We start from the raw sequence: 23,771 nt of genomic DNA on the forward strand, positions 1-23,771 counted from the left end.
CTGGTTAAACAAGTTTCAAAAAATGTTAACATACAAGCATACCAATTGTTGTGGTCTTTTTTTTGGGGGGGGGGCTGCACCAATATAAGAATCCTTACAGATTTTTTTTTTTTTATGGTATGTCAGAAAAGTTACAATTTTGCTGCTATAACCGAGACAATATGGACCCCTGTATAAGCATATTTTTTCTCAAAATTAATTATAGACATTAAGCTCCTAAGACCTGGATGTCCACATATGTGGACATCACATTTTTTTGTTGTTTGCACCATAATTCTTAATTTTGTGTAACTGGAACCTGTTGCACACAAATGTGGACAATTACACTGCTTCATGTTCATGACAAATATTTGGTTATTATATTTATATTACAACATTCTATCCTGCCCCGGATCATGTGACTGATGTATGAAGTGCCTATAACAACTGGTGAGAAAGATCAGCAGTTATCTGCGTAGATGGCTTGGGTAACCTCGCAGTCTGAGCGGTGCTGCCTTGTATGGCACCAGCAATGTCCTGCAAATCCCAATTAACAGCCTTTCTGAGGAGTTCATGGTGTCAAGAACACGGGAGCATGGCAGTATAGAAAGTCCAGGGATCCAAAGGTGGCAGCAGCTGGAATACAGGTGCGAACAGGCAGGAAATGGAGTGCGGGAAAAAATCGCTGGAGGTGTCTGAGTCACAGCTGAGGCAAAAGGCACTGGTGGGGCCCATAGCAAGAGGGCGTGCAGCCTTTGGCTACGTTCCGGTAACAAGAGTCGACAATGCTCAAGGCAAAGAGCGTCAACATCTAGTATAGGAGGAAGTGTGGGCAGGTGTGGAAGAAGTTAGAGCCAGCAGGATGGTGGGAATGGGACAATAAGGAGCTTGGACAAAATGCGAAAATGTTCGGCAATGTAAGATTACCTGGGCCGACATTTGGAAAGGAGACTTCCACCGTATTAGGTTCTTAATCCAAACTGTCTACGATGTCCTACCAAGTCCAGCAAACCTTCATATCTGGGGCAAAATTAAGACACCCTCCTGTACCCTCTGTCCAGGAAGGGGATCCCTAGAGCACCTCCTTAGTAGCTGTCCAAAAGCCCTCGGAGATGAGCACACTGGTTCTTTCGTACCCCAAAATAGCTGGAAGAAATCTGAAAAAAGAAAAACCAAAGCTTTGGTCTTAGGAGGTTAATATTTATCTTGAATAAACTTTTGATTAATTTATTTATTTCTGTTGGTCATTCAGTATTTATATTTATGTGCAGTAATGTGAAGGCATCTGTATTACCAAGGCTGCTGCTTTTTATATATTTAATTGACTTGATCAAGAACCTGAATATCTGCTTTAAAAACAATTTAATTTATTTAATCATTTCAGGTCATCGATTTATTGTTCTTTTATCATTACCTCAGTCAGATCTGATATTTTTGGGTCACAGACTTTTTCTATATTTAAGTGCTACACTTGTGTTTCCAATGCTTTAGTCAACTTAGAAAACGTGAGAATGAACAACCCAGTAACTTAGTTTTGATAAACCATTTTTTAAAAACATGTGAAAAATTAGATCATTCAGATTTCGCCTGTTTTGTCATGTAGGTAGCAACAATAATACTGCCCCTAAATATCCAACCACTGCACTGCCATTTAGTGCAGAGAGAAAGAGAAAAACTAATTACCAGCACAATTGAGTTTTAATTCCAACAAACCACCATCATTTCAATCAGTGTTTGCATTTCATCAGCTCATTTGCATTTTAAAGGACATCCAAAATTACACATTTTTGCTCAGACCTACGAAGTGCCAATTTTGACATGCAATAAATAAATGTCTGTGGGATATTTTGAGCTAAAAGTTCACATACACACTGGGGACAGCAAAGATTTATTTTACATCTTTAAATTTTAAGTTTTAAGTTCAGCATATTTGTAGGTTTTCTGTCATAGTCCTACACACCCTTCTCTACACCTGTAAATTATTAATTTTCCACCCATACGCGTCTTGTTATAACTGAAAGTAAAAGCTACAAGTGGGTGAAACTAGATTTACTTCTACTGGGACAAGATGCCTAAAACAGACTCGGGTAAGCAATACATATTTTAAAACTAGTTAAATTATTACTCATTATAACACCGATGATTTAACAATTCAGTTCAGCGAATAAACAAAACACTTTTGAGGCCAAAGTTTGTACTTTGTACAGACAGTATGACTTGCTTCTGTGCAGATATTTGTGCCGCAAAAGTAATTTTTCATTTATTTCAAACCTACGTTAAAAGTGTATTTCTTAAAATATTACTGCGGTTAAAAGAGTTTATTTTTTAAATCATATTTTGAAGTTGTTTCTTTCTTAAAGCCTGAAATTACTTTTCAGTCATTTGCGATGTCACGGAGTTGAACGTCTTCATTAATCATTTGCAAATTTACCTCGTAAATCATGTCAATGCGTCAAGTCATACATCTGCAATTAACGTTGTTCGTTAAATTTTTACTTTTGCAGCGTTTTCACACACACAATAGATTGAATAAGGGTTTTACTCGATAGCAAATTATATACAAATCAAAAATAAAGAAAATAAATGTGTAACTGTTTAAAATACTCTTATATAACTGATGCAGGAAACTGTAATGTGCAATGTACAACTGTATGTCACATCGATTTAAAGTCTTTGCCAAATTTGCATGCATGTAAAATGATTTAAAAAGCATCACATAAACATGATAGTAATACACATGTGCCATACAAAAGCCAGATATGAATTGCTAGCTCTTATAAAAAAAATCATGTATAAAACCATTCAGCCCAAGGAGAGTTTTATAATTAAGTTTATTTTTTATATATTTTTATACATCTATTTCTGTTGCATGACAGATTCTTTTGAATACCCCCATCCTATATGTTCCTATATCCTATATGCTACATTATTCAAATAAATAAAGAAATACATTTTCATGCACTTTATTCTAAACTATATTTAAAAATTGCCATTTGCATTTCAGTGTTTTCTTTGTTTCTATTTTATGTAAACCTGCTTTAGAACAATGAACAATTGTGAAAAGTTCTAAATATATAACATTTAATTGAAAATTCAATCATCAATACAATAAAATGTATGCAAGTCAATATTTTGACATTTTTCCAAGACACATTGCAAACCACATCAACCTTAAATTCAATGTTAATCAGTGGGTGGGGGGTTTACTTGCTCAAAAAGGGGATTCGCTGAAGCAATCTTGCCAACTTGGTGACTTTGTTGCTTCATTTAGCAACTATTAAACCCATTTAGACAAACCTAGCGACTGTTTGGATGAATCGCTATGTTTACATTAATGCGTTTATGCTTTAAAACGCGTTACTTTTGCTACGTTTACGCCTTTCATCTACACTACATCACCGTTTTCGACCCTCATAAACAGATTCGTTCGCAAACGCTGAAGACCCTGTTTTAGTTTGAGAACTTAGACGTTGCTCTGAGTGTAAATGAACGTAGACGGAGTCTTATGTAAACGAACAGCTGATGTTAACGTGACAGCGCATCATTTTCAAAGTAAAAATTATTTTATTCATGTAAATCTTGGTTTGCAACGCAGCTATTATAAACGCTATATCGGATTGTTTTAACATGTATCCTTATAGATAATGTCTGTTTTATATTAATGTTTGAGTATTGTTGGGTTTAATGTGTTTATGTTTTGTTTAAATTTAGTTAGCTTACGAAAGATAGACTGTAATTTTATACGCCATATAGGCGTTGCAAAGGCCAATATGAAGGGAGAATTGTAATGGGTCAGACATTATTTTCCAGTTTAATGTAAGTTTTGTTTGCTACTTTAAAATGAATTTCGTTTCAGATAATTTGTCTCTTAATTTTAATCGATGTTTTGTTGATAAGTTTTGTGAATATAAATTAATAAAAACAATAAACTCAACGTCATTAATATAATGCTCGTTTAGGCCAACATGATCTCACAAAGTTTTTTAGGCGCTTGGCTTTTAGCTATTTGTGTGTTGCTAGCGAAGGACGTGCACGGACCTCGCACACTTTTAAAAATTAATGCAATAAGCATTTCTGGTAGGCTAAAGCAATACTTCACTTCTTATATGTTTGATTGAAGTTTGCATTTGCTGAAATTTATTTTTGCTTCAAGTTCGCTACTGTTTAGAATAGGGATGCACCGAATCCAGGATTCGGATTCGGCCGAATACTGGGCTTTTTGACGGGGTTCGGGTTCGGCCGAATCCTAGATTTTTTTTCCACCGAACCGAACCCTAGGCTTGCGCTACGCTGGTCGACTTCACGCGGCCGTTGATTACACACATCGGGTGCTGACGTGAAGATGAGCTTTTTCTTTCGGTGAGCCTTAGGGGCTAGAAACACCAAAACTTTTAAACACGGCTGAAAACGCCTTGAGGACGCCAAATGCCAGCTGTTTTTCAGCCGAGCGCTTGGTAGCTGTGATGCTTAAGCTGTGAGCCGGTTGGTTGCTGTGGTAATGTCCCGCCCCTCCTCCATTGTAATTGGACGGCCGTGTGAAAACTGACATTGACGAGCGAAGCTTCTCACTCAAAGTTAAATATAGTTTTCAGCGCGGAGATGCTTGCTTATTGGAAAAACGAGCGTCTCGCAACGCATCGCTTTCATTATGCATAGGCTTATGGTAATTGTCAAAATAGTTTTCCAACTTGTCATCCTGGCATAATGTACAGTTAAATTTAAATAAAATGAAAAATACACTGCTGTGGACATTGTATGTATAATTCATTAATGTGTTTTACTGTGTTAATGGAATAAGGATGCAAGTAGGATTCGGTATTCGGTTTCGGCCGAATCTTAAACGGTGGATTCGGGAATCGGCCGAACCTAAAAAATCTGGATTCGGTGCATCCCTAGTTTAGAATGCTTTCTTTTTAAATCATAAAGACCTTTCTGTTTAGTTATAAAATCAAAATTAACCTATTAATCATATTAATATGTTGTAGGGGGAGCTAGAACACTAAAAGTGTTTATGTTTTGTTTAAATTTAGTTAGCTTACGAAAGATAGACTGTAATTTTAAACGCAATATAGGCGTTGTAAAGGCCAATATGAAGGGAGAATTGTAATGGGTCAGACATTATTTTCCAGTTTAGTGTAAGTTTTGTTTGCTACTTTAAAATGAATTTCGTTTCAGATAATTTGTCTCTTAATTTTAATCGATGTTTTGTTGATAAGTTTTGTGAATATAAATGAATAAAACAATAAACTCAACGTCATTAATATAATGCTTGTTTAGGCGCTTGTGCTTTTAGCTATTTGTGTGTTGCTAGCGGAGGACGTGCACGGACCTCGCACACTTTTAAAAATTAAAGCAATAAGCATTTCTGGTAGGCTAAAGCAATACTTCACCTCTACTATGTTTGATTGAAGTTTGCATTTGCTGAAATTTATTTTTGCTTCAAGTTCGCTACTGTTTAGTACTGTTCACTTGAATGCTTTCTTTTTAAATCATAAAGACCTTTCTGTTCAGTTATAAAAATCAAAATTAACCTATTAATCATATTAATATGTTGTAGGGGGGAAATAGAACAGTATAAGACTTTGGCTCTCCTGATTTTGCCAAGTGGTTGATGTCCTCAGGGCACCATTATGTTGACCCTGGGACGACATTTCAATCAACCAATCAGATTTAAGAAATAAGTTTAGAGTTTGTTTTAAGTTTAAGCTTACAACAAGGATTAGCTGTTTCTAGACCATTGTTTTTCACTTATCATGTCCCTCTGATTTTAGGGTTAGGTTATGGTTAGGGTTTGGATTTGGGGTAGGTTTAGGTTTTATTTAGAAAAATGTTGTCCTTGGGTCAACACAATATGTTGCCCTGAGGACATCAACCACTTGGCAAAATCAGTTCGAGCATAAGACTTTCCCAAACACATTTTTATAGGTTCAAAAATAGTGTCTGTATAGTTGCCAGCAAAGGACCCATGTATGACTTTTTGTCAATATCGCACACCCCTAGGCTGCGTAAACGTGCAAAGGTAAGCTATTATTAGAATCTTAGAATTTTAAAAAGAATCTTCATCCACACTATACATGACCATAAACGCATGAAACATGACCAATCACGTAACTGGGCATGCGCATAAAAGTGTCAAATAACTTATTACTCTAATAATAGCTTACATTTGCACGTTTACGCAGCCTAGGGGTGTGCGATATTGACAAAAAGTCATACATGGGTCCTTTGCTGGCAACTATAACAGACACTATTTTTGAACCTATAAAAAATGTGTTTGGGAAAGTCTTATACTGTTCTATTTCCCCCTACAAAATATTAATATGATTAATAGGTTAATTTTGATTTTATAACTAAACAAAAAGGTCTTTATGATTTAAAAAGAAAGCATTCAAGTGAACAGTACTAAACAGTAGCGAACTTGAAGCAAAACAAATTTCAGCAAATGCAAACTTCAATCAAACATATAGTAAGAAGTGAAGTATTGCTTTAGCCTACCAGAAATGCTTATTGCATTAATTTTTAAAAGTGTGCGAGGTCCGTGCACGTCCTCCGCTAGCAACACACAAATAGCTAAAAGCCAAGCGCCTAAACGAGCATTATACAGTATTAATGACGTTGATTTTATTGTTTTTATTCATTTATATTCACAAAACTTATCAACAAAACATCGATTAAAATTAAGAGACAAATTATCTGAAACGAAATTCATTTTAAAGTAGCAAACAAAACTTACATTTAACTGGAAAATAATGTCTGACCCATTACAATTCTCCCTTCATATTGGCCTTTGCAACGCCTATATGGCGTATAAAATTACAGTCTATCTTTCGTAAGCTAACTAAATTTAAACAAAACATAAACACATTAAACCCAACAATACTCAAACATTAATATAAAACAGACATTATCTATAAGGATACATGTTAAAACAATCCGATATAGCGTTTATAATAGCTGGTTGGTAGATGTTTACTATTTTTGGCAAAACCTCCGTTGCAAACCAACATTTACATCAATGAAATAATTTTTACTTTGAAAATGATGCGCAGTCACGTTAATATCAGCTGTTCGTTTACATAAGACTCCGTCTACGTTAATTTACACTCAGAGCAACGTCTGAGTTCTCAAACTAAAACAAGGTCTTCAGCGTTTGCGAACGAATCCGTTTATGAGGGTCGAAAACGGTGATGTAGTGTAGATGAAAGGCGTAAACGTAGCAAAAGTAACGCGTTTTAAAGCATAAACGCATTAATGTAAACATAATAACCTAAAAATAACGTTCTATTTCTGTAAAGAAAACGTTACTGGCTAACCACAAACGAAAACAAAAAATAAAGTTTTGGGAACCAAAAACTAATTTTATGGGAACATTTTTAGAACAAACAAAAAAACTAATGTGAGGAAGACATTTTGGGAACCAAAAATTGTTAGCTGGAAAATATGATATTATATTATGTGGAAAAAAATGCAATTAAAAACAATGGAAGCAGGACTACTTTGTTAAGCATAATGTGTCATAGCAGTGAGCGGGTCATAATGAGGTCTGCATATATGAAACATCTGACTCCACTCATCAGCTTCTTCCTGAATGTTTGAAACGTTTTCCTGCCAATGGAGTTTTTACGGTAATCTATAATTCCGCCATTATCCACAATAACAAGGTGATTAACGAGGAGACGAGACACGGAAACACACAGCCCAAACAAGACCATACAAAACATTGTACTGACAGAACCCTGTCACAAGGAGCTAGAAACTATGAGAAGACAGGATCCTGACAGTCCTATTGTTCCATTTCGAGGAAATTGAACTGCGTCGCCATAGCAATGGTTTTGGGGAACGCCTAGGCGTGACTGATCTGAAGGACGTATAACACATAATCAATAATTTGATGATTGGATATAGGCTGGATCCCGTGTGGAACAGGGGTATAAGACGGAATCCCATACAAACACACTCGCTTTTAGTGCCTCAGCATGTGACTGCGTGTATGTTTGCATAAATTGTTTGATGAGTCAAACAGTAATTTTGTGTCTATGCTGTGTGTTGCTTGTACAGCTGTGCAGGGGCGCTGCTAAGGATTTTGGGCCCCATGAAAAGAATCTTGACAGGGCCCCCAACACAGCTGAGACTTTTTTCATATAAGTTTACATAAAATCATGCACTTTTATGGTATTTTGACTACCAATGGGGTGAGAATTTTTTACTTGAATTAAGTGTTTAAGAAAAAAGAAATCTTATTTAAAAAAAATGTCTCACCCCATTGGCAGATCATTTTGCTTGTTTTAAGGACAATTTCACTTAATTGTATATTAATTTGTCTTCAAACTAGACTCATTTACTTCATTTTGTTCATCAAGAAAAAGCATCTTATTTAAGAATTTTTTGATATTTCACCCGAAAACAAGACAAAAATACTAAGTAAGAAAGTTTTGTGCATTAACAAGCAAAAAATCTGCCAATGGGCTAAGCTAATTTTTCTTTAATTTTTCTTTAATTTTGTGTTTAAGAAAAATGTTTTTTTCTTGCTTACCCCATTGGCAGATTTTTTTGCTTGTTTTATGCACAAAATCACTTAAATTTAATATTTTTGGTCTAAAAACTAGATTTATTTCCTTGGGTCGTTTTGCTCATCATGAAAAAGCATCTTTATTTAAGAAATTTTATATATTGACCCATAATGGGTAAATATTGGACAGAACACGTGCTTGGTTAAAAATTGACCCAATGCTGGGTTATTTTAACCCAACTGCTGGGTTATTACACCCAATGGATGCATAACAACAACCCAACATTGGGTCATTTTTTGACCCAGCATGGGGTCATTTTTAACCCAGCATGTGTTCTGTCCAATATTTACCCATTATGGGTCAAAAATAACCCAGCCATTTTTAGAGTGCACACACACACACACACACACACACACACACACACACACACACACACACACACACACAACCACACAGACAAGTGCCTAATCATATGCATATTCCACATTTTATCATAAGTGTTTTAATGCAGTGACTTGCACTGGTCTTGGTCTTGTCTCTGTCTCGGCCAGTCTTGGTCTTGGTCATGACTTGGTCTCGGTTTAGGTGGTCTTGACAACAACACTAGCTTAGGGCGATCCATTTGAACCTACTTCAAGTATTTCAGCAGAAGTGGGCACTCGTACAATGTAAGCAATGACGTATATCCGAGTAAACGAGACTGAGGGAGATTATATCATAAGATCATATAAAAACAAACTGGAACGCAGGGTGAGTATGTGTGAAACAGGCGTAACTGTCAGCACAGCACCTCTGCAACTTCGTAGGCCCTACTACTGATCACCGTTTTACAAAAGGATTAATAATTTGGAGTGAAGCATAAGTACAATTGTAAGTGACAAGGTTTTATGGAGTTTTAGCATGCAACATATATGAAAGTTGATTGAGTTATAAGCTAATCTTACCGCTACAGCAATGTCTTTCCTGGAGATTCAACAGAACATGTCTTGAAACAACACCTCCGGCTGTTTGGGTCAATGACCAAGTTTGTAATTAACTCTTTCCCCGCCAGCATTTTTCATGATTTTCACAAAACTTTAATGCCTTCCAGAAAATGCTTTTTTTAAATATATAAACATACAATATATGAATTAAAAGAACAGACCCTCTGCTTTCAAACAAAAAAATCAGTTTTATCCTACCTTCATGTGTTCTGTTTTTATCACCTCTCAAATATGTGTAGGTTTCATCAAAAACACAAAATTTTGAGCAAAAAGCTGAGATAATTCCATTTATGTGAAGGACTTTTGATAGAGATCAGATGCAGAGCGATCTTTAAAACATACACGGACATACAGCTGTTTGCCCTAGGGCAATACTTCCGGTTTTTACAAGTTGCGGAACCTGGTGGATAATGGCGGTATTGCAGATTGACGAGATAACTCGTCAATGGCGGGGAAAGAGTTAAATAAGGGAAATAATAAGCTATTGCAGTTAATTTTGCAATGTACCGTTGCCGGTCGACAGGTGTCAATGACTCGCAATACAAAATTTTCAAATTTCAAATTTTCTAATTCAAATACCCATGATATTCGCAGTATTTTCCCCCACCCTCGCCACGCCCGACGCCCCCAACTAAGACTAGATGCCGACTGTGTGTATACTTTTTTAGTTCTATCAAATGAATATTTAGAGGTACAGTAGATCTGTCAGCAGAGAGTTTAAATACAAATTGGCATTAAATAATAAATACAACTGCTGGATTTATTTTGGGGTGATTGAAGAAATTTTTCATTTTCACAATCATCCAAATGGCTCATTGAAGCAACTTATAAGATGAAAATCCTTTGTTAAATTAGTTATTTTAAACCCAAGTTTGTGTTGTAATTATATCTGTTACTTTTCAGTACAGTATAATTTAAAATAAGATTGTTTTGTGTATTTGTTACAGGTGACACTCAGAAGCTCTCAGATCTGAGGATTGTGTTAATAGGGAACAGAAGATCTGGGAAGAGTTCATCAGGAAACATCATCCTGAACAGAGAGGAGTTTGACTTGAAGAGATCTGCTCAGTGTGTGAAGAGACAGAGAGAAGTAGCAGACAGACACATCACTGTGATTGAAGCTCCTGGATGGTGGAGAACACCTGTAGATCAAAGCCCTGACTTACTGAAAGAAGAGATTTTACTCAGTGTGTCTCTGTGTCCTCCAGGACCTCACATTGTTCTTCTGGTTATAAGTGTGGATGATAGATTTAAAGGGGAAGATAGAAAAGTATTACAGGGTTATGTTGATCTTCTGGGTGAGAGAGTCTGGAGTCACACTATAGTGCTCTTCACTCATGGAGACTTTCTAGGAGACACAACTATAGAGCAACACATTGAGAGTGAAGGTGAGGATCTCCAGTGGCTGGTGGAGAAATGTGGGAACAGATATCATCTTCTCAACAATAACAACAGAAGTGATGAGACTCAGATCAAAGATCTGCTGGAGAAGATAGAGGAGACAGTGACAGAAAACAATGGCCGCTGTTTTGAAATTGACAAAAATATATTAGAGGAGATGGAAGAGCGAAGGAAAGCAGAAGAAGAGAGAGCAGAAGAACGAATGAAGAGGAGGAAGAAACAGAGAGAGATGATCAGATCACAGATGAGTAAGTAAACATCACAGTGATGATATAAACACTGAGTATCTTCAGTAGTAAATTCATAAATGTAAAAGTTTCCATAAATAACTTCTGCAAACATGATTAACAATAAAGAAATGTAATAAGTCACAACAAAAACAAAAAATCTTTTCATCAGCTGTTGTTTGTAGAAGTGTTTGTGATAAATAGACTGAAAACATTTTGCATTACCAGCCGCAGAAAAATACAAAAATCTTAAATAATCTCATGATTTTCAATGTTTAAATGTGAAAATAGAAAATTTCTTGTACAGATCATATAGACAATATAATACATTTAATTGTTTTAATTGTATATATTTTGTTTAAAGTATAGACACATTATTATTTTAAGTCATTTATTCAGGATCCACCCATTATCTATGTCCTATATGATGGTGGTCCAAACTCAAGAATCCCTAAAATTGTCTGAAATATGATCTACTGGAAACATGTTGAAAGGTTTAACTAAAGTGAGATGAACCTCTACAGTAACTGCATGATTTTCCTCACTTTTCATTTTTTGTTTGTTTTGTATTAGTGCCACAACAACACCTGACCATGGTTTACCAACTCTTTATGTTTTTACATTTTTGTAATCTATGTTTTTAGTAATTAATCACATAAAGACAACGTATAATGTCAGAAAATATAGTAACTTTTTATATTATAGTTATTTAATTTGTAATAAATAAATAAGACAGCTGTCAGTGTAATTTTATTTTAGGTTCATTTTTGGGATTTAACAATGGAATGTGTATTAATTTCTGAAAAATTTACTTAAACAAATGTGCTATAAAGATGATAAATCACAATTATTGACCAATCTGCATCAAGAATCATACCTCTCCATTCATTTGCATTAATGGTACCATAGTCCTTTTGTCTGTTCTATCAAATATATACTTAGAGGTACAGTAGATCTGTCTGCAGAGAGTTTAAATACAAATTGACATTAAATAATAAATACAACTGCTGGATTTATTTTGTGATGATTGAAGACATTTTGACAATCATCCAAATGGCTCCTTGATGCAACTTATAAGATGAAAATCCTCTGAAAATGTTAAATGAGTTATTTTAAACCTATAAGTTTGTGTTGTATTTATATGTTTCTTTTCAGTACAGTATAATTTAAAAAAATATTGTTTTGTGTATTTGTTACAGGTGACACTCAGAAGCTCTCAGATCTGAGGATTGTGTTAATGGGGGATAAATGTACTGGTAAGAGTTCATCAGGAAACATCATCCTGAACAGAGAGGAGTTTGACTTGAAGAGATCTGCTCAGTGTGTGAAGAGACAGAGAGAAGTAGCAGACAGACACATCACTGTGATTGAAGCTCCTGGATGGTGGAGAAATGTACCTGTAGAGAAGAGCACTGAGCTACTGAAAGAAGAGATTTTACTCAGTGTGTCTCTGTGTCCTCCAGGACCTCACATTGTTCTTCTGGTTATACGTGTGGACTACAGATTTAAAGATGTTGATAGAAAAATATTACAGGGTTATGTTGATCTTCTGGGTGAGAGAGTCTGGAGTCACACTATAGTGCTCTTCACTTTTGGAGACTTTTTAGGAGACACAACTATAGAGCAACACATTGAGAGTGAAGGTGAGGACCTCCAGTGGCTGGTGAAGAAATGTGGGAACAGATATCATCTTCTCAACAATATCAACAGAAGTGATGAGACTCAGATCAAAGATCTGCTGGAGAAGATAGAGGAGACAGTGACAGAAAACAACAGCTGCCATTTTGAAATGAACAAAAATATATTAGAGGAGACTGAAGAGAGAAGGAGAGCTAAAGAAGAGAGAGCAGAAAAACGAATGAAGAGGATGAAGAAACAGAGAGAGATGATCAGATCACAGATAACTGAGTAAACATCACAGTGATTGATATAAACACTGAATATCTTCAGTAGTAAATTCATAAATGTAAAAGTTTCCATAAATAACTTCTGCAAACATGATTAACAATAAAGACATGTATTACGTCACAACAAAAACAAAAAATCTTTTCATCAGCTGTTGTTTGTAGAGGTGTTTTTAATAAATAGACTGAGAATATTTTGCATTACCAGACGCAGAAAAATAAAAAATCTTTCTTATTTTAATTGTATACATTTTGTTTTAAGTATAGAAACATTATTATTTAAAGTCATTTATTCAGGATCCACCCATTATCTATGTCCTATATGATGGTGGTCCAAACTCAAGAATCCCTAAAATTGTCTGAAATGCGATCTACTGGAAACATGTTGAAATGTTTAACAAAAGTGAGTTGAACCTCTACAGTAACTGCATGATTTTCCTCACTTTTCATTTTTTGTTTGTTTTGTATATATTTGTTTTTTTTTATATTATAGTTATTTAATTTATAATAAATAAGACAGCTGTCAGTGTAATCATAGTTTAGGTACATTTTTGGGATTTAACAATGGGATGTGTATTAATTTCTGAGAAATGTACTAAAACAAATGTGCTATAAAGAGGCTAAATCACAATTATTGACCAATCTGCATCAAGAACCGTACCTCTCCATTAATATTGATTAATGGTACCATAGAACTTTTTTAGTTCTATCAAATAAATACGCAGAGGTACAGTAGATCTGTCTGCAGAGAGTTTAAATATAAATTGACATTAAATATTAATACAACTGTTGGATTTATTTTGTGGTGATTGAAGACATTTTTGCCATCCAAATGGCTCCTTGATGCAACTTATAAAATGAAAATCCTCTGTAAAATGTTAAATGAATTATTTTAAACCTAAGCTTTTGTTGTATTTATATCTTTTCCTTTTCAGTACAGTATAAATGATGTTTTATTAACAAGGTTCGGGAGGAGCACGTTCAGATAATTAAACACAGGTGGAAGCACTCAACAATCAGAGGGTACAAATAAGCCGTTTCTCAATATGCGTTCTTGTCTGTACTTGCGTTCTTTTGGACTTGTGAAACGTCATCAGTCGCGACCCAAGTACTGTTCCAATTCAAAGTTCGCATCAAGCCCAAGTTCACATAAAATCCCCGGATGTGTTCTTGATCCGCCCATTTTATCGAGGATGCATCAGAGGAGACTTGTGTGGACTTATGACAGCGAAGTTTCCCAGAATGCATTTCGCGTAAGAAGTTCGTTCTTCCGAGTCTGAACTTGCAAGTCCGAACTAGGAAGGACACAAGTCCGAACTTGGCGTACTTGGTATTGAGAAACGGCTATAGACTCAGCAGTCTTACCTCATTATGTTGTCAGTTCGCAGCATCCCCCCACCACCCCTTCTCCGCACATTTTTAGTCCTAAAACACACTTACATACCGGGGGAGTACTCTGGGTTCGGGCCGAACCTCGGAGCCCTCCCTCCGGACAGCACGCCAAATACGCATTAAACTTTACCCTACAAATTATATGTAAGTGTGAAGTTGTGAACTCGTGAATTTAAAATAAGATTGTTTTGTGTATTTGTTACAGGTGAAACTCAGAAGCTCTCAGATCTGAGGATTGTGTTAATGGGGTATAAAAGATCTGGTAAGAGTTCATCAGGAAACATCATCCTGAACAGAGAGGAGTTTGACTTGAAGACATCTGCTCAGTGTGTGAAGAGACAGAGAGAAGTAGCAGACAGACACATCACTGTGATTGAAGCTCCTGGATGGTGGTGGAATGAACCTGTAGAGAAGAGCTCTGAGTTACTGAAAGAAGAGATTTTACTCAGTGTGTCTCTGTGTCCTCCAGGACCTCACATTGTTCTTACTGTTATACGTGTGGACTACAGATTTACAGATGTTGAGAGAAAAGTATTACAGGGTTATGTTGATCTTCTGGGTGAGAGAGTCTGGAGTCACACTATAGTGCTCTTCACTTATGGAGACTTTCTAGGAGACACAACTATAGAGAAACACATTGAGAGTGAAGGTGAGGATCTCCAGTGGCTGGTGGAGAAATGTGGGAACAGATATCATCTTCTCAACAATAACAACAGAAGTGATGAGACTCAGATCAAAGATCTGCTGGAGAAGATAGAGGAGACAGTCACAGAAAACAACGGCTGCTGTTTTGAAATGGACAAAAATATATTAGAGGAGATGGAAGAGAGAAGCAGAGCAGAGAAAGAGAGAGCTGAAGAACGAATGAAGAGGATGAAGAAACAGAGAGAGATGATCAGATCACAGATGGGTGAGTAAACATCACGGTGATGATATAAACACTGAGTATCTGCAGTAATGAATTCATGAAATTGTAAAAGTTTCCATAAATAAATGCTTCAAACATGATTAACAATAAAGAAATTAAATAAGTCACAACAAAAACAAAAACTCTTTTCATCAGCTGTTGTTTGTAGAAGTGTTTGTAATAAAAAATAAAAAAAAATTTTGTTTGTTTTTTATTCACGAGTTCACACTTACAAATAAGTTGGTTAGATTTAATTAGTAAACGTATTTAGCGTGCTGTCCGGGGAGAGGGCTCTGAGCTCGGAAATGGGCCCGAGCGCAGAGCACCCCCCCCCCCAGTTTAGGAATTAACCTGGTGAGTGAGAGGTGATGGGGTGGTGGAGGGATTCTGAAGACTGCAGAGGATCTTTGCAGAGTCAAACTATGACTTATATATGTCTTGCCTTTGTCCTGATTGGGTAGATATGATGATTACTGATTGAGGACAGCTGGTGGTACTAGAGTATTTGTTGATTACTGATTATAGACAGCTGGAAGTACTTAAGTGGTTTATTTGACGTGCTCCTCCCGAACTACATTAATAAAACATCATTTCACGAGTTCACACTTACAAATAAGTTGGTTAGATTAAATGGGCCCGAACGCAGAGTATCCCCCCAAAAAGCAAAATTAACTTATTCGGACAGCAGTCGGGAACTGTAGCCCCCAAAAATAGAAATGATGAGGCTGATGTTGGCTGTGTTTGCTATGCTGAAGGGACTTCGGTACTCAATGTGATTGGACAGTTAAGCCCCTGCTGACTATGAGGTGTACATTTGGTTATTTTAGATATGGAGGGCTTTGCGGCATCCGACGGGAGTTCAATACTCGCTGCGATTGGACGGGTAAGCCCTCGCTGATGACGAGGTGGATGTTTGGTTATTTTAGATATGGAGGGCTTTGCGGCGTCCGACGGGAGTTCAGTACTCGCTGCGATCAGACGGGTAAGCCCTCGCTGAAGACGAGGTGGATGTTTGGTTATTTTAGATTTGGAGGACTTTTGCGGCGTCTGGCAGGAGTTCAGTACTCAATGTGATCGGGCGGTTAAGCCCCTGCTGACTATAAGGTGTACATTTGGTTATTTTAGATTTGGAGGGCTTTGCGACGTCCGACGGGAGTTCAATACTCACTGCGATCGGACAGGTAAGCCCTCGCTGATGACAAGGTGGATGTTTGGTTATTTTAGATTTGGAGGACTTTTGTGGCGTTTGATGGGACTTCAGTACTCACCGTGATCGGACCGGTAAGCCCCCGCTGTCGATGAGATGTACATTTGGTTATTTTAGATTTGCAGGGCTTTGCGGCATCCGACGGGAGTTCGATACACGCTGCGATCGAACGGTAAGTCCTTGCTGACAACAAGGTGGATGTTTGGTTATTTTAGATTGGGAGGGCCATAGACTGTAAAAAAGATGGACGACGCGATGGAGGCGGAGCCGCGGTATCAAACTTCCGCCCAAACGCTCGCGCGACCAATTCAACCACGCCAATCATAACGACACGCCCCGTTTCTATAGCATCAAATTACAAGCTACAATGAAACTTACCACAATAATGAACACTTGAACATATATAAGCGCGATAACAACTACGTGAAAGGACCAAAATCATCTTTCGGAATCTTTTATTGGAAGTGTAAATAATTTTTTTATTTAGAGCAGAGTCCATTCGTTTTAATGGAGAGGGCGGGGTTTATGACTTGTACTGCAGCCAGCCACCAGGGTGAGATCAAAGAGCCTTATGCTTCACTTTTCAAGGCTTATGAGGCACACCCGGGGAGGGCTTTGCGCCGTCCGACGGGAGTTCAATACTCGCTGGGATTGGACGGGTAAGCCCCTGTTGATGTAGACTTGAATACGTTAAGTTATTACCAATTGGGAGGGCTCTAGCACCATCCTACGGGAGTTCAATACTCCCTGCGATCGTATGGGTAAGCCCCTCCGACAATCGAACGGGTTAGAGTTGGTTTGCTGATAAGGGTTTGGTGCGCTTTTTTGATGTGGAAGCGGTTAGAGCAAGCATCACTACCACAGCAGTGGAAAAAAACTGACCCTCCTTTAGAGCATAGGAAACATCACTGCAGCGGTTGAAAAACTAAACTTCTGCGGGAGCAGGGAAAACATAATTGTTGCAGCAATAGGGAAATTATTGAGTATACAATTTAGCTGGCTGTGTGTAAATGTAGTTGCTTTAAGAAATCCTTGTACCTACGTCGATCAGACTTTTGAATTGATGTTGGTTAATAATAATGATAATAATGATATTTATAAATTATAAATGTTTTGTGTACTTGTATAGTTTGTATTGTATGGTATATTGTATTATGTTTTATGGTCAGTGCATGTGGACTAGGGGTGAGCAGCGGAGTTTGTATTTGTATCCGTAACGATCTCAAAATTGTTTGAATCTGAACATAGCAAATTCACCAGCGTCAAATCCACTCCGCCGGCGCACACACGGGCACCACCAGGTCTGGTGGCACTCGTATAAACACTAGCACCATACATCCAACATCGGCGACTCCACTGCGTAATTTTTGTTTTGGAAATAAAATGCAGGACTTGCTTAATGTTAAAAGGGTTTATTAAGAGATAAAGTTTGGAACTTGATTGGTGTTAAAAAGTTATTAAGATAGATGAAACTTGAAAACAATCTTCCTGGCGCTGAATGACAGATTTAAAGCATGCATGGGCGAGCAAGTGCGCGACCTCAATATATACACACACGCAAGGTTGATAATTGTATATTGTTTTTAAAAGCTATCATGTCCGGTTCTGCTGTAAATAATGGATGGATGAAGTTGTGGCTGCAGGTTTAGCATCAAGCTAATGCAGTCTGGGATCGAGATGTTTAATAAATCATCTAAAAGGTGAACGACGTAGGAATTGCAAAGTTGTTAAGGAGAACCCATCAAATGCTTCTAGTAGCATATAGAAAATCTCGGGTATCTTTGCAGGCAAGTAAAAATTCTCTATGCCATAAATCCAGATGACTAAGCATCACTTTTAAATGCACAGGTGATACCTACTTTGCCAGCTGAGCACCGCGACTGATGTTTGTGATCAGGGTTACAACTTGATCAATGTTATAATAGTGAAAAGGAAATCTTGGATAGCTTTTATCAAAAGCCGTGTTTAAGTAACTAAAATATAATCTTTATACGACAGTAACGTTGAATACGTGTACATATGACATTTCCCAGATAGGTACGTTTGCAAGATGTCTGTTAAAGATCTGGAGATCTGGAACACATCTGGTGTGTAAAACATCTTACAAAGGTTTTAGAATGAGCTGTTTTATATGCATTCTAAATCAAAAAACGTCTTGCAGACATCTTCAACATGTCGATATGACATCTTTTAGGAAACGTCTTAGAGATGCGTTGCAGATGAGCAAAAAATCTAAATACATCTTGCAGATGTAAACGCAGACATCAACTAGGCGTCTTCGAGGTGTACCTGTGCCATCAGGGTTAACACCTGTTACATGTTTTAATGAAAACCCTGTTTAATATAACAGACCACTGGCTGATATTGTGCGATTTTTGATAAATTTTATGTTAATGTTAAATAAACTTACATTTTGCCCATCAGTCATCTCCTCAGTTTATGCAAAATGGTATCAGCATGGAAGCTTACTGATGATGAACATTTGAAGAGTTTGGTTCCAAAACGCAATAAACGCCATTTTTGAAAAAAATGAGTTACTGCCAAAATCAGTATTATATCAGGTCAGTAGTTAAAAGTAAATTCTTAATTTTACGCAAAATCCAATATCCGCCGTGTTATTCTGTCATCTTTTCTCCCTTTTTTCCCAAAATGCGACAAACGCCACTTCCCCTTTTTTACAGAACGCAATAACTCCATTTCTGATATTACAGCCCACCGTTCACGCAATGTAAACAAACAATGGCGGACGCGCTGAGTACACGGAGTCCTGGTTTTCCTCATCTACTTTGTACTACGTGATCAACAAACAAAACAAAATAATACTTTAATTGCATCGCTAAACCTGTGATGGTTTTCTGTGATGGGAAAGAAACGTAAGCCATCAGCATCTAACAATTTCCCTGAGAGGCACTCGGGAGACGGGTGCTTGTTCTCCCGACAGCAAGCTTCTCATGCTAACACATTGACCCCAGAGGATCTTATGAAAAACTTTCCATTATTTTACTCAAAGTCAACGAAAATCGAGCAGGACCAAAAACATTTTACAGCTGATCTCTGTGAAAGACGTTAAGCGAAGACGTCAAGTAACCGCAATGACAGGGTTCTTAATATGACAAAGTAAGTGTTTTGATTAATAACATTAATGTTTATATTTTTAATTAGTGTGTACAACTAGTCAACTAAATGAATATAACATGGCAAAGATGAATGCACATTTATATAGGCTATTGATTCAATAGATTTATAGCATTTTGAATAAAAACTTGTCATGGATTTATTGCATTTTGTGGAAAAAATAATCCGTTTTTATAATAAATCTTTGAAAATCAACTTATGGATTTGAATTTTTTATGTTTTTATAACCTAAAGATGCTGTGTGAAAGTTTGTGACAGAAAATAGTTGTTTTCATCTTGTCACTTTCTTGGTATAGAAAACACGTTTTTACCAAAATTTGTCAAAATGGATTTATTGCGTTTTGGAACCAAACTCTTCATTTACTATTCGTTACATGCATGCCTAAGCTGTATGGTGAGTACAGATTATGCACGGGAATATTGTCTTATTTCGAGTCGGGGTGGCTGTTGAGCAGGTCTGAGAGTGAGTAACTTCTGGATCGTTGCTGTTTGGAGACACAAATGTTTAAAACGATTCAGTCCGATTTGGAGAACGGTTTTAACTTGTTTGCCTTAAAAAAACAGTTCAAGATAATGATTCGTTCACAAACTAAACAGACATCATTAGTCGTCACAAATAGTATTTTGGGATGGGAGGCTTTCAACGTAGCCGGGTTTAAACTGTGCTCGAGGCCGGGCAATGAATACTGATGGTAAAGCGAAGCTTCGAATCCAATTGCTTCAACAATGGTAGCGAAAGCTGCCTCGCTCGACAGTTTTCAGTCGGAACCTGATTAGAATGAGAAGGATCCTGGGTCTGAGCCGCTAGCGGAGCCATGCTCACGCTGCGAGGTCGCCATGCGTTGCCGATGGCTGTTGCTGATGATCCATAGCATGATCCGGCTGTGCTGGAGACTATAACATCTACTCTAGAGCAAGGGTCTAAGCAAAGCACATTCTATTAATAATTGTAATATTTATTTATTACATGGATTTTTACGTATGTTAACATTTTAAACAATACTAAAACATATTAACAAGTAAAACAAAACAACAATTTTGAGTAGACTATATCAAAAAGATGCCATCCAGATTGTTTTATCCATTGTGGTAGCCCTAACAAAAAGTTTGGAGACCCATGGTCTAGAGAGCTTATGAAGACTGCAGAGGATCTTTGCAGAGTCAAACTGTGACTTATATATGTCTTGCCTTTGTCCTGATTGGGTAGATATGATGATTACTGATTGAGGACAGCTGGTGGTACTAGAGTATTTGTTGATTACTAATTATAGACAGCTGGAAGTACTTAAGTGGTTTATTTGACGTGCTCCTCCCGAACTACGTTAATAAAACATCATTTAGTGCCACAACAACACATGACCATGGTTTACCAACTCTTTATGTTTTTACATATTTGTGGTTTATGTTTTTAGTAATTAATCACATAAAGACAAAGTATAGTGTCAGAAAATATACCGGAAGTAACTTTTTTAAATATATTATAGTTATTTAATTTGTAATAAATAAAAAAGACAGCTGTCAGTGTTATTATTTTAGGTACATTTTTGGGATTTAACAATGGGATGAGTATTAATTTCTGAGAAATTTTCTAAAACAAATGTGCTATAAAGATGATAAATCACAATTATTGACCAATCTGCATCAAGAATCATACCTCTCCATTAATATGCATTAATGGTACCATAGTCCTTTTGTTTGTTCTATCAAATGAATATTCAGAGGTACAGTAGATCTGTCTGCAGAGAGTTTAAATACAAAAATACAACTGCTGGATTTATTTTGTGATGATTGAAGACATTTTTGACAATCATCCAGATGGCTCCTTGATGCAACTTATAAGATGAAAATCCTCTGTAAAATGTTAAATGAGTTATTTTAAACCTAAGTCTGCGTTGTATTTATATCTGTTCCTTTTCAGTACAGTATAATTTTGAATAAGTGTGCTTTGTGTATTTGTTACAGGTGACAGTCAGAAGCTCTCAAAGCTGAGGATTGTGTTAATTGGGAATAAAAGATCTGGGAAGAGTTCAGCAGGAAACATCATCCTGGGCAGAAAATGGTTTGACTTGAAGACATCTGCTCAGTGTGTGAAGAGACACAGAGAAGTAGCAGACAGACACATCACTGTGATTGAAGCTCCTGGATGGTGGAGAAATAAACCTGTAGAGCTGAGCACTGAGTTACTGAAAGAAGAGATTTTACTCAGTGTGTCTCTGTGTCCTCCAGGACCTCACATTGTTCTTCTGGTTATACGTGCTGACAGAAGATTTAAAGATGTTGAGAGAAAAGTATTACAGGGTTATGTTGATCTTCTGGGTGAGAGAGTCTGGAGTCACACTATAGTGCTCTTCACTTATGGAGACTTTCTAGGAGACACATCTATAGAGCAACACATTGAGAGTGAAGGTGAGGATCTCCAGTGGCTGGTGGAGAAATGTGGGAACAGATATCATCTTCTCAACAATAACAACAGAAGTGATGAGACTCAGATCAAAGATCTGCTGGAGAAGATAGAGGAGACAGTGACAGAAAACAACGGCTGCTGTTTTGAATTGGACAGAAAGAGAGCAGAAGGAGAGAGAGCAAGATCACACATTAGTAAGTCAATACAGTCTATATTTAATGAAACATTCATTTACAAGATGTCAGTCGTTATACATTTGTTAACTGCTGTGCAGTACAGAGCTGCAGGAGAGTGACAGCACAGTGATTTAACGTACAGGTCCATGACGGGAAAAATCATTCACAAAACTCTTTCTCAAAGTTCTATTTCTTTGTTTAATGTCATTCGAGTTTGTCATCGGACTCTCTTATTGGTTCTTGGCAGCTTTTTATCCACTGACGCCGCTAGATAAAGCAATGAGTGTGTCATCTGTGTTTGTTTGCCTCTTTGCTGGCTAACTTCCGGTTAGAGTGCTTATGATTGGGAGGAGTTATGCGCTGACATGTGGTTTCATCAACCAGATGTATACACTTGTCCAGTTTCGTCTAAAATGCTTTCCAGACATTTCGGAAGGCATTTACACTATGATTTATTCACTATGCTATGCCATTAAAATTCAAAGGTTTTAGCTTACTGCTACCCATTCCAACAATTCATCTTATCACCTTACCTTCATGTTTGTGCAGATAACTCTTGACAGAGAACTTGTAGGATTTCTGAAGCTTTGTTTTAGTAAATTTGTTTGCAAGAGGAGATCAATGTCTCCAAATGTAAAGGTCGGCAAATCGTTCATGGAAACATACACCCATTTCTCTTTTTTATTAAAATATTAAAATTGTTGCAAGCACAAACTTTGAGGATATAATTTACATAAAAATATAACTGTGAAAGAAGAATAACAATCAAACAAATAAACTGAAATGAGTTTATTTTTGTCTATATACCATTTGATACAATCTAATTTTTGCAGTGATAAAAGAGCAGAACATTGCAGAATGCTTTCAGCATCTTTCATTTACAGTTAAAAAAGAGCACAAACAACCATAAAAGCAGCAGAGATCAGGTTTATATTTAAAATACGTATACAGGGAAAAGTAAAATGCTAAAAAATTTAGGATATGAATGATGCCTTTTATTTATGCTTTTTATTATTCTGTTATGGATACTTCTGTTAAGGGAGAAATAGTTGTTTTTATCATTTATAAATGTGAAAAATGTTTTCATACGATCTTACAATCTTCTTTTCTTAATCATTATTTCCAGTGGCTGAAGATGAGATGTCTGATACAGTCTCTCTGATGAGTTCTGCTTACGGTTCTGTCAGATCGCGATCAGGTGAGGGCAACACATTTTGAGTCCTTAAGACGGTTCCGTTCACACGCAGTTCGGTTATTTACGGGTTTGACAACCGCATTCTATAACCGACTTCACACCCGTAACTTTTCGGGTTTCACAACCGTATTTACAGAGAAACTGTGCCGTGTGAACGGAATCGCACTGGACAACCAGTTGTCTGTCACGTCATTCGTTGCTCTTTGTGTTAAGATAACATTACAGTGCATGAAAATGACTGCAAACTACGCAGCAGAATTGCTCCATGAGGTTAATTTGATATTATATTACCTTCATAGATGCCACAGAACATATTACATAACGCGTAGAATTGCGTGCAGCCCAGTAAGT

The 23,771-nt window shown here is 36.8% G+C and overlaps 2 protein-coding genes across 2 annotated transcripts in view; both read left to right on the top strand.

Moving 5' to 3' along the window:
- The window catches only part of LOC141364205 (GTPase IMAP family member 8-like), a 153,227-nt gene that overhangs the window by 116,014 nt on the left and 13,442 nt on the right, over positions 1-23,771 (top strand). The window lies entirely within an intron of this gene.
- Positions 644-23,443, top strand: LOC141364408 (GTPase IMAP family member 8-like). The gene is made up of 7 exons (XM_073869091.1): positions 644-773; positions 10,420-11,121; positions 12,300-13,008; positions 14,308-14,314; positions 14,613-15,306; positions 21,608-22,243; positions 23,352-23,443. The coding sequence occupies exons 1-7, from the start codon at positions 644-646 to the stop codon at positions 23,441-23,443; spliced, it is 2,970 nt and encodes a 989-aa protein (XP_073725192.1).

Source organism: Misgurnus anguillicaudatus, chromosome 6 (assembly GCF_027580225.2).
Source record: "Misgurnus anguillicaudatus chromosome 6, ASM2758022v2, whole genome shotgun sequence".
NCBI classification, from domain to species: Eukaryota; Metazoa; Chordata; class Actinopteri; order Cypriniformes; family Cobitidae; genus Misgurnus; species Misgurnus anguillicaudatus.

What these genes read in the sequence shown, in the direction of transcription:
- LOC141364408 (XM_073869091.1), top strand. Translation starts at nt 644, where the DNA reads ATGGAGTGCGGGAAAAAATCGCTGGAGGTGTCTGAGTCACAGCTGAGG. An exon ending in GATGATCAGATCACAGATGG is followed by an intron (nt 15,307 to 21,607) that starts GTGAGTAAACAT and finishes TATTTGTTACAG; the next exon opens with GTGACAGTCAGAAGCTCTCA. An exon ending in GAGAGCAAGATCACACATTA is followed by an intron (nt 22,244 to 23,351) that starts GTAAGTCAATAC and finishes CATTATTTCCAG; the next exon opens with TGGCTGAAGATGAGATGTCT.